The 11,568-nt window shown below is 38.7% G+C and overlaps 1 protein-coding gene across 1 annotated transcript; it reads right to left on the bottom strand.

Annotated features, from left to right (window-relative positions):
* Nucleotides 1-16: 16 nt before the first annotated feature.
* LOC128227338 (uncharacterized) lies at nt 17-11,271 on the bottom strand. The gene is made up of 11 exons (XM_052937761.1): nt 10,538-11,271; nt 7,850-7,968; nt 7,451-7,672; nt 7,028-7,266; nt 6,291-6,734; nt 4,890-5,087; nt 4,427-4,528; nt 2,797-2,940; nt 2,477-2,638; nt 1,990-2,130; nt 17-781 (listed from the first exon to the last, which is right to left on the bottom strand). Exons 1-11 carry the CDS (start codon nt 10,852-10,854, stop codon nt 704-706), a joined length of 2,166 nt encoding a protein of 721 aa, XP_052793721.1. The 5' UTR covers nt 10,855-11,271; the 3' UTR covers nt 17-703.
* Between the last annotated feature and the right edge of the window lie 297 nt (nt 11,272-11,568).

Genomic DNA, 11,568 nt, shown 5'->3' on the forward strand with positions numbered 1-11,568 from the left:
ATTTATTAATAAGTAGAAAAAGTAAAAACTTGTACATGGGTTTGTAAAAAGGTCATAAAACACTTATGTTAGAAACATAATAAATAGAATATATGTACATGAAGGTATAATAGGCTTGGAACATTACTGCAGTTATAAATTAATTGTAAAAACAATGAATATGTAAAAAATGATAAGTACCAGCATTTCAGTAGAACCTTTGTTCTATGTTACCAACTATTCAACATCATTATGCTCAACTATATACAGTCGTTACTCGTTATGTCGAACTCAGTTACCTCGATGTTCCGGTTTATATGTCGAACTTTTTTTCGAATAATTTTTTTAGTTAGACATATTTTGTGTTTCGGTTATATCTAAGTTCGTTATCTCGAAGTATTTCCCGAGGTCTCAAGGTCATCGACATAATGAGTTTTGACTGTAATGTAATTCATCTTCACATAAATCATACAAGGGATATTGCAAATATTTCTTCCTGGATGCCCTTGAAATCACCATCCTGTTTGAACCTCAAACTTCGGGTTATGGCCATTGATAAAATGATTTCTATAAGATTGAGTGGCTCGTTACAACTGCCTTTAATGAAGACCAGCTAGTATTAGCCTTCCGGGGTCGGTGGGTAACATGGCGTTCGAGGAAGCGCTGATGGGGCTTGTGTTGATAGGTCCGAGTCCGATGTTGGAGCCCAACCATCCTGCTGATGCTAGACCATGCCGAGCAGGGAGAATTGGTCCATGGTTGAGGGGCCCCGGATGGATGGCCTCCCGTCCACCTCCACATCCTGCAAGAAAACGTTAACCATCAAGTTGTTAAAAGCAGTTGACAAGATATATAGCGCTAAAAAGCGCTCACACCAGTTTATATAGATTACACCCAACCCCTTCTATTTCCAATAACACACATTAATTAGAATACAGCCTACATTCACAGCCAATGAAATTGCAAATAGGCAATCACATAAGTACTAGGCTTAATCATTAAGAATTTTAACTTTCGCGGGTGTGTAAAGGTCCGCCCACTGCCACTTATCCGATACGCAATACCTGCGTCCGATTTTGCGTTGACAATGTGTCAGCCAATGAAGTTGTATTGTAAGTCAGTTAGATGACCTGAATTGAATTCTTAACGATTAAGTGGGGCTTATTTGTTACGCTTACTCTTTACCATTAAGCTTTTAATTCATGTCATATAACTTTTACATAGTTCAGGTCAGCGGGCAACAATTTTCACTGTTACCTCACACTTTGACCCGCTAGCACACTGTTACGCGCTAACATTTTGGTACGGTGCGATACGTGGTTTATTTTCAACATTTCGTCTGTGTCGTTCAAGCGCTTTGTTTACCTTTTGGTATCAGACGACAACGAAGAGGTTCGCAACAATTTTAAGTAGTAAAATGTAAGTTTTATTCGGTATCATCAAATGAATATTGCCCACCTAAAGCCTCGCTCGAGTTTTGCCTCGGTTTGACAAAATTCACTGTTCTCCTCGAGGGAGGCAATATTTATATAATACAAACTGGTCTGAGCGCTTTGTGACGGTGTACGCATAGTGTTCTTACGATCAACATTTAAAGATCCAGTTGTCTAGTTAACACTGGTTAGCGCAGTCGCTTATCACCTCGGCGACCAGGGTTCGATTCCCGCGCCTGGGCACATTTGAGTTTGGTTTGTCGTCTCCATGCCGAACAAGTGGGTTTCCTCCGAGTATTCCGGTTTCCCCCACAACGCAAGACCACACTCGCGTGACATCATGCGAACGAGAGTGATTAATATAATGTTGAATATTTGTTTCACAATCGTTTGAATAAGGTTAAACTATTTAGTTTTTTATTATAAATATGAAAGAGCATCGCAAAGTCGCATAGACAGAGTAATTTTGCATTAGCAGTGTAATTTAAACACACTGCGCAAATTTTAAACCAAATATTTAAACATGCTTTTTGAAGTAAACTGGACTCTTCTAATTAAGCAATGCACAAACAGTTACCGAGCTCTTTTCTGACACGTCTGAAATGGCCTTGAGAACTTCGAGACACTTCATTTGCTTGGCACGTGTGTACAGTGACGTCAGAACATGGTCGCACGTGTAAGTAGAACACGCAGAACTCCGGGAGTCGCACGTCTCGTACTGAAATGTACATGTAATTTGAACAGTGTTAAAATAAATAGTCATTGAAGTTAACTGTGGTTCACGTAGCGTCCTACTCCCATCTCCCAACTGTTCAGATCAGGGACATAGTATTTGATAACAGCCCTCATCCATTCCGTATATTTGTCAATAGAGTTTATAGGTAAATAAACACATTTTTATTTACTCTTTATATAAGCTTTTTATAAGATGGCAAATGTACTTTTATGTAAGTAAACGAATATGATGACATTTTTAACATTATAATTTTTAAGCACAAAAACACCAGACAGTCACATGTAAACTATATAAAAAGTGATTGTAATCTGGAAGAGGTCGCGCGCACCTGTTTATATATGTCAGTACGCATGCCATGGCGGATGAGACAGACGGCGATTGATTGACGTCCAGTGTCCACGCACGTGAAGAGCACGTTGGCGTACCGATTGACGTCACCACGGTCCGTGAGCCCGTGCACCAGATCCTCTACATCACGGACGTCGCCGCGCTGGTGGGAGGGAGATGATTTAAATTGAATATTAAAACAATCATGTTTAAGTGTTTCGGACAAAATATCACAACGCTTTCGCAACCAAATGTGTATTATAATCAAGTTTATTCTTAAAATATTGTTGTTGAGCATGACTTATAAAAAAACGTATATACCTTCACGGCCTTGTTGAGCGAGTGCTCAAAGTTTGTTTCAGCGAGGTAGACGTCCATGGTAAAAGCGTTCAACGCCCGCTGGAGACGGATATACTCATCCTTGCCGCATGCGTCAACTTGGTAAGCGGCCGGAAGTCGACCCGCCTGTAATTGGTTATGGTTAATGTGAAATAAAACAAGATTAGGAGGTCAAGTGGTAGAAAAACCTTTTATGTTCTCTGTAGAACAGTTTTACCTGATCGTCATGAATCACGGTCAAATTACAGTTTTTATTGATAATCAATGAACTGTTGGTCATCAGATTAAAAATCGTGGGTCGTTAGAGAAGAAAAAACGAAATACATATATATACGATCTATATCCAATTTCTATAACGTTTTTAAAAAACATACATTCATTGGAACTGAAATAATAATACCGTTTAAAACAAAATCACGGTTGCAACACATGTGTATACAATACCTCGAATGACATTGCTCCTATTATTTGTGCACTACAGTCAAAACAATTATTTTTTTACCTAGACTATTATTTCTTGCGCAATATTTGAGAGTGTTTCCTATTTTTCGTCTATACACTAACTCCCATGTCGGAACGATAACAAGAAGGCGGAGCTTAATCGTTCAATAACTAGTCTGTGGATAATTACAACGCATAAGTATTCCTATACAGTACTATTAAACGTTGTTCTTAGCAACACGGTGCAGAACAGTTACGTAATTACCTACCTTTGCCCCCCCCCCCCCACCCTTTAAACCGTCCAAGTCGACTTTTTAAATGTAAGAAAAAAATATTAAACGCCCAAAATGCATCCTTTCGAACTAGAAATTGTTAAAATGTTCTTGAGATATAATTTACCCCAAACCACATTGCCAACATTTTAAACATAATAAATTTCGGTTCTGAGGGAGGAGCTCAAGAAGTCAAGTCAAACGCTTGCGCCCCTCAAATGTCAAATCCTGGACCCGGCCCTGTTAACTTCAAAGACTACAATTGTGGCAAGATTTAAAAGAAATCCTTAATCAGTATGCTAATTAATTAATTTAAACATTTCAAGGAACTGTTTTAACGTTTTGCTTTGCATCTGATACTGTTATAGCCTTTGAGCAAATATGTATTACAAACGTATTGCTCAATTACTTCGTATATATAGTGCTCGGAAACCCGATTCATTAGAACTCATGGGAAAACTTAAATATCATGAGTTCTATTAGGCAATCAACTTTGACAGATTATCCATGGTCTGCATCACGCTAATCCAGAATCGATCTTTTAAGGTTGTTGCGAAAAGTGCACAGACAGGTAAGAGCGACTCCTGGTTCAATAAAATGTAATAGTGCATATCACTGGCACACGGGTCATCCGTTTAAGCTGTCCCTCCCAGAAGACAGTTAGAATTGTGTTGAGTCAGAGGATCGATCCTGCGACCTCTGGGTTGGCGGTCAAATTTGTTACATCTAGACCACTAGACCTAGGAACCTGAAGTGCGCATCTTATCACAAATTGTACCTAGTTCGTTACGCACCCAGTCATAACGCACCCAGCCAGTACGCACCCAGTCATAACGCACCCAGCCAGTACGCACCCAGCCAGTACGCACCCAGTCATAACGCACCCAGCCAGTACGTACCCAGTCAGAGACGTTGGTGTCAGCGCCATGTAGCTGGAGGTAGTTAACTAGGCTCGTCCCTTCCGTTACAAGATACGCGTAATGTAGCGCCACTCGACCAAGCTGCAAACAAGAGCAGCGACTTTTTATCCATAAGAGTTGGTCACGAACAGTTTGATGGACTTAATAATGTTGACTACAGTTGTGGAAACCAAATATTGTAGCGGCGACTTTAAAGAAAGATTAAAAAGCAATATCACTTCTTCCATTATATTACATATTGATCAAGGTATTTACTTAATATATTTTCAAAGTTTGCGCATCTACTGACAGAAACATCAAATATTAGTTTCTTAGATATTTACATAAGATTTAAATTGATGTCCAGCGTCGATGGGTCGCACAAAATACACATAATTGTTATTCAATCAAAATACTTAGTGGTTGGTACCAGTCAAAAACGGATTCAAATTTGTTCGCTTACATTATCCTGTACGTCTATGATATGCCCGTATGTCTGAATGATGAATTTGATGAGCTCTTTCTTCTTATTAAGGATGGCCTTGTGGAGCACAGTGCGGCCACACTTGTCACGTGCACATACCAACTTCCGGCTTGCCAGCCGCCGAAGCTCCTCAGTCCCGCCCGTATCCGCCGCCCGCAGCATCATCATCACCTGGTGCTGAAACATGTGATGTAGGAGATACAGCTTGTACAGTGGAGCCCCGTTGCCTCCCAGGGACCGGCGAAAATAGCCTCGAAAAATTCGAGTCAACAAGAAATTCGAGCCAAGCGAGTCCGAGCCAATGGGGTTTGACTGTACTGATTTAGTTTTTATCTGTACACAAATCATACGCTTTTTATCATCAAGCCAAATGAATTAAACATTATAATGCCCCACCTCCCCTGAAAGATTTACGTTATTCATTCCAACGACTTATTCCTTAAAATAGCGAATGCATATTAAGAACGAAGAAAAAAAACTCCATTTAAAGATGTAGCTTTAATGGACAATGCTAGTAATTAAATACAGTTCCCACGGTAAAATCTAATTGTTGATTGGTTGATTCTTTCATCTTCATAAACTTAATTAACGTCTTTTAGGCTGCAGGCCGCAGACCGACGGCCTTAAGTTCAGTTATCGTCAGATATACTTTTTGACATGACATATTCAAAGAATTAATGCGCCGGGGGCTACAAAATTGGATGTATAATGTTATGCGGTTTACAATAGTGCGAATTAAAAGACCACTTTTATTTACATACATTAATAAGATTGCAAAGCTTATGTGAATTTAAAACATGTCGAAGTTTCTTAGATAAATATTGGTGCGGAATCGAGGGGAATAGATTATTATAAATAAATACGCTAAAATGGAAATATGTTCAGTAAGAGAAAAAAAAATCGGATAGCAATAAACTTGCGAGATAAAAGCGATGCGCATATATCCTAAACACATAGGTTTATTAGCCACTGTTATGAAAATAGCTAACTATTAAAATTCATCAGATTACATATTCTAAGGTAATGACAACCTCTTATCGGTAATGCACCAGTCAATTGTAACCCCCCCCCCCTCTCTTATCGGTAATGCACCAGTCAATTGTAACCACGCCCCCCAGGTCCGGATGTATGCCGGGGAAATGGGCCGTGTTTTACCTTCCAGGTGGCCCCGCAGTGCCGTGGTGAATGCCGTGGTTTTGAGTTCGCAAAAATATAGCGGGGAATGGGCCTTACCTAGCCCTGGGTGCGGGGGCATTCACCCGAGGTTGGCTGGACCGAAAGTCAAAGTCCCCGCTATTCCCCGGACCTGGGTGGGAAAGGCAGCTCATTTAGGGAATGAACGTTGAGGTGTAAATATATTATATCAAGCATGCTACCTACCTGTATTGCTCTTATTTTCTCCATAAACAAAACCATTTCTTCCTTGTTTGGATTAAGCGTCTGAAAATGTCTAAACGTCTGTGTTATATTTATTCCTTTATTGTCTGTTATGTCCAGTATATGATCGTATCCCTGAAACACAATCGACTGGAGTTTTTCTAAATCACATTCTTTCACTATCTCAGTCACATGTTCATCGATAGTTGTCAAATATTTCGTCTTTTTCAAGTTTTCTGCGTAGTCTCTTGCCGTCCGCCCCTTGGCGTCCCTTGCGGCGACGTCGACGCCATATTTGAAAAGTGCGCGGATAAACTGAGAGGAGAGATCTCGGTCTATCGCCCGGAAAAGGAGTGTCTGTCCGCTCTGGTTCCGCACGGACATGTCTGCCACTCGCAACACCTTGTGAACAAGGGTGTCCGGGGGACGCGGCTCGCTTGAGATCAGCTGAAACGAAAATGACAAGTTCTAGACCTCTGCCAATTGATAACATTCATCAGTGTAAAAATAACATACATTAATATAGGTTTTCAAGTGAATAAAACATGTGCGTGTTTTTAATTCAAATATCTTCGACGAGAATTATCATTAAATAAATGCCAAAACACCGTGTTTCACGGCTGATATAATGATATGGCTCTTTTTCATACCATTATTATTTTCCCAAGGTTTGGAAATATATAGTTGCAAGTTCCATGGCGTTACTTTATTATTCTTCGTCAAACTACCTGGTTACATACATGAAAGAACAGGGGCTCGGCATCTTCCATATATCCTGTACTAGAGAACATAATGTTAGGGTTGGCGCCCAGGGCGAGCACCGTGTCGACGGACGCCTCTAGGCGGCCCTCTGCCAGCGCAAGGAGGAGCGGTCTTGGCGCCGCGCGCGGCTTGTGGCTGTGATGGGTTGGGTGTAGGGGCGGACCTCCATCGCTCATGTGGTCCTTTGTTTCCACGTCCAGCATTGCCAATGTCTCCGCTGCAAATATGGAAATGTTTCAACTTGCAGCAGTTTAGAATTAAAGAAAGATCTTGAACACATTTAAGCCTAAGTCTTTCTAAGCTTATAAAATGTTACTATCAATAGGCAACAAAGTCTTGAAAACCGACTGCCAATTGTAAGACATTTATGTTGAAATGATAAAGACAAGTCAAAACTTTACCGTCCAAGTCCATGTGTTTCCCAGCAAGCATGGAAATGACGAACTCATTTGTGACCTCGTATTTTCTGAGCATGTCTCTGGTGGCATCTGCGATGGGCAGACGGCCGGCTAGAGCCACTTCTTGTCCGTCCGGACGCGTAAGTCGTGCGCGGCACCAGCCCTTTAACAAACGCTCCACGGACCACGTTGCGCCGTTTTTCGAGATCGCGGCGTGGTACAAACCTATAATATATATAGAGTCGCATAGTCTCGTAGAAAGGAAAACATAAGCAGATTGAAAGAAACTCTGTATATGTTTTTTTCGTATAACAATTGTGCAAGTTTTAGTGAAATGCCTCTTAAATACTTCTTTTATGACATATATAAATTATTGAGTATTGATTACACCCCAGAACGTACCAGGAGCATACTTGTTGTACCAGTGGAGGGTGTGTCTCCAGTCAGACGGCTGTTCCGTCTGCAGAACCTCATCGGCTGTCCGTCCATCGTTGTTCCGGATGAGCGGATCAACACCGCACCTGAGTGTACATGGATACAACATGGCATTGGTAGTTGTCGTCGTAAGTATAACCATAGTCTAGTCGTGATTATCATGACTTAGGTAGATTGTTATATTCTGACTGTTCGCTATTAATAGGTCGATCGGAGCCTTATCCAAATATCCAAAAGAGTCTAAGAAGATTGGACTAACCATTACTATAAGTACCAACCTAAAACTTATCCTATACTTCTTACCCTAGCAATTATCTCTAACCCCAAACGCCTTAAAATAACACTAGCATGACCCTACCATGCATTCAGGAGAACTTTCCAACCTGGATTAAGTGGCCACCTGTCTTATGCAGCCACTTTGATCTTTTCCCCAAGTTGACCACTTAATACAGGTTTGACTGTACAGCGAATCCTAACAATAAGCATATGACCTAAACCTAGCAGTTAACCGTAACACCAAAAGCTAAACCTAACTGTTAAAGTTAACCATAACTGTAAAAGCTAATGCTTACGGTTAACCTTGTTAACGTATACTATTTATCTCTAAAAATTAACCCTTACGTTGGCTCGTACAGGTAAACCTAACAATTAAACGCTTATCCTAACAGCTTATCAAGCGAACCCTAACAGCTAACCCTAATCCTAACAGCTTACGTAAATTCTAAAAGCTTACACTTATCCAAACCATTAACCTATCAGATAACAATTACTACTAACCCTAAGCCTAATGTGTTGATGTTGCTGCTGCTGTTGCCACTACTGCTTATGATGATGATGGTAATGACCATAATGATGATACGCAGGAGGAGAGGAAGAGGAACATGAGTATAATAATAATAATAATAATAATAATAATAATAATAATAATAATAATAACAACAACAACAACAACAACACAACAACAACAACAAACAACAACAACAACAACAACAACAACAACAACAGCAGCAGCAACAACAACAATTAATTAATTAATTATATATCCGGTAAGAAATGTAATAACAGAATGACATGCTGAGAGCGTTTGCTTGTCAAACTGCATTTTCTTATGTTTAAAGTTGAGACGGGTTGACATGATTTATTAAATACTTGTGCAAAACGTACGATTTATTTGCTTAAAGTTCGCAATTGTACGGGTCTTGCTTAAATTAGATTTTTCAAGCTTTTAGTAGTGTGATGTGACAGGAGCAATTGAACGTTTAAAGGCGATTGAAGATAAATAATTGAGATCAAATAAAACTTCCATTCCTCCTACTTTTATCACTTTAGGTATTGCAGGTTTGACATATACTTGAAAAGCAATTTGATGTAGGTATATACGTCAATACTTTAAAGGGACCCAATACGAGATTGCCGTAAAAGTAATAGCCTTTATAAATGTTTTTCTTTTCTTTTCTAAAAATAGTTATGTGGCCGAAAGTTCCCAAGTTAGAAAAGCGCCTGAATAACATTTTTTTTTTATCTGAACACAAATCGTGTTGTGTTTTTGTCACTTAAGTCCAAGAAGTTAAACATAATAATAGTGCATCAAATTTAAAATAAATATATATTTGCATCAACCTGGATTGTGTCCCTTTAAAATTGAATTATTGAACAGTAAATCATGGGTTTGATTTTATCAGGATGAAATACGCCTTGTCAAGTCGAAAGTTCACATTTAAATGTCATCGTGGTGCATCAATTTAACAGCAACTCATTTTTCACTCGTTAAATTGAGATGTTCGGTTTGTAATTAACTACTTTTAAAGAAATGTAAACGTCCATGGTATGGTTTAGTAAAGGTACATAAGTACTTGAACGCTTTATAAATGTCATGGAAGTTGGTAAATAATTGAATTGGTTGCATGCAATTAGCGAATGTATAGAAATATGGAATGTACAATGAATTTATTTGGTAACCTAACAACTTTTTTCTTTTCTACACAAATTATGTTTTTTTTTTTGGTTTTGAACATTGAAGTCAAATAAGTTCTACATAATAATGCCTTAAAATAAATTTTTGCATCGATCTTTACGGTTTGGGCCTTTAAAATAAAAACACCCACAAATAAACGTTGGACAGAACATGATAACGTCAAGCATTTTGCAAATAAAACACATTTAAAGCATGGTGCAGATGAAAAAAAAAGCATATAATTACAACTACATGACATTTTACTATTGTTTATCATCCTACCTTATTTATATGCCTTAACATTTGAGATATTAACTGACTCGAGGTCAAACCATGCAGTTACAATAGGGAATGGATAAGCTTACCACTTAAACGGAAAGATATATAAGATAAATCAAGAAAAAGAGCAATATTGTTTGTTTGTTGAAAGAATAATTCTGAAAAGTTTCAATACGCTTACATACACTGATAGTATTATTTTAAGGATTATTTTTTGTAAAGGTACAATAACAATTAATTTATTTGATTGAAATTTGTCGCCGTTTTTAATGTTGACTAGGCAAAACGCAACGATTTTTTTTCAAATAGTGCGATATTTATGGTAAACGTAGAAAACTATTTCAAATTGCAAAGAAAATATTCAATGAAATAAACGTCAATCTTTGTTGAAGTTCCTTCATTAGACAAAAACAACTATTTACCTCATAAGCGCCTCAACAACCCGGAACGAACCAGGTACCCGCACCGCTTTATGGAGGCATGTGTCGCCATGTGTGTCACGTGCATCCAGGTTAAGACCGCTGCTGGCTAACAGGTAGACGGTGGACACACCCCAGGGCGTGAGCACATGACCCCCGTGTCCAGCCAGCACGTGAAGAAACGTCTCACCGGAAGTGCGGTCCATGACGTTGATGTTCTTCCGAGAGGAAACATACTCCTTGCACATCCGCCACACCTCCGACGCCGACAACGACGGGTCTTTGATCGCTTTATACAGCTTTGTTTTTGATAAATCCATTATGATATATTTATTGAATATTTAGCATTCGAGCACTTAATCGCTTATCCAATGTTCGTACAAGATAAATATTCTATCCAAGCAGCATGCAAAGTTAGCGTATACATTTCGCTTAAGAAGTGAAAATTTCTGCTTGCTCATTCCACGGAAACTTTCCCAATAACTCCATGTTTATTGTGTAAGTTGTTTGGAAACGGAGGCATTTTTTACCGAAGATAATCATTCTGATCCGAACAGGTCAATCCGTATTCTGACAAGTTCAAGTGATTCGACTTAATTAAGTTTTAAAGAAGATGAGGATGATTGATTTAAGATCATCGATTTAAAAATAGCATTGATTTTGATCCTTGACCAATAAAAATGTTAATGACTTAAAGTTAAGAAAATTAATCCGTAAATTTCAAAACAAGCTTTATGTTCGTGTAAGCGCAGACAAAAACAAAAGTATTAATAATGTAATATGTATTAACGTAATCTCACTGCTACTAACGTTAATGAACCATGAATGTCAGGGTATCATATATCAAACAGATAAGGCTGAACGACAAACAGGGTTACAATGGAACTATGTGCTTAACACTTATGAATCAATAGCAGAGCGGAGGGAATGGGTTTGTAAGCTATATAGGTAATGCGATTAATAAACATTATGAGTACAAAGAGGCTTTTGAAAAGTACTGATCACCGATAAAGCAAACTATTTGGTTTTCTAAG

This window comes from Mya arenaria, chromosome 3 (genome assembly GCF_026914265.1).
Source record: "Mya arenaria isolate MELC-2E11 chromosome 3, ASM2691426v1".
NCBI lineage: Eukaryota > Metazoa > Mollusca > Bivalvia > Myida > Myidae > Mya > Mya arenaria.

Coding starts and splice junctions, on each gene's coding strand:
- LOC128227338 (XM_052937761.1), bottom strand. CDS start 10,854: ATGGATTTATCAAAAACAAAGCTGTATAAAGCGATCAAAGACCCGTCG. Junction 5,088..6,290: donor AGAAAATAAGAGCAATACAG/GTAGGTAGCATG, acceptor CACATGTTTCAG/CACCAGGTGATGATGATGCT. Junction 782..1,989: donor ACGTGTCAGAAAAGAGCTCG/GTAACTGTTTGT, acceptor GTTTTCTTGCAG/GATGTGGAGGTGGACGGGAG.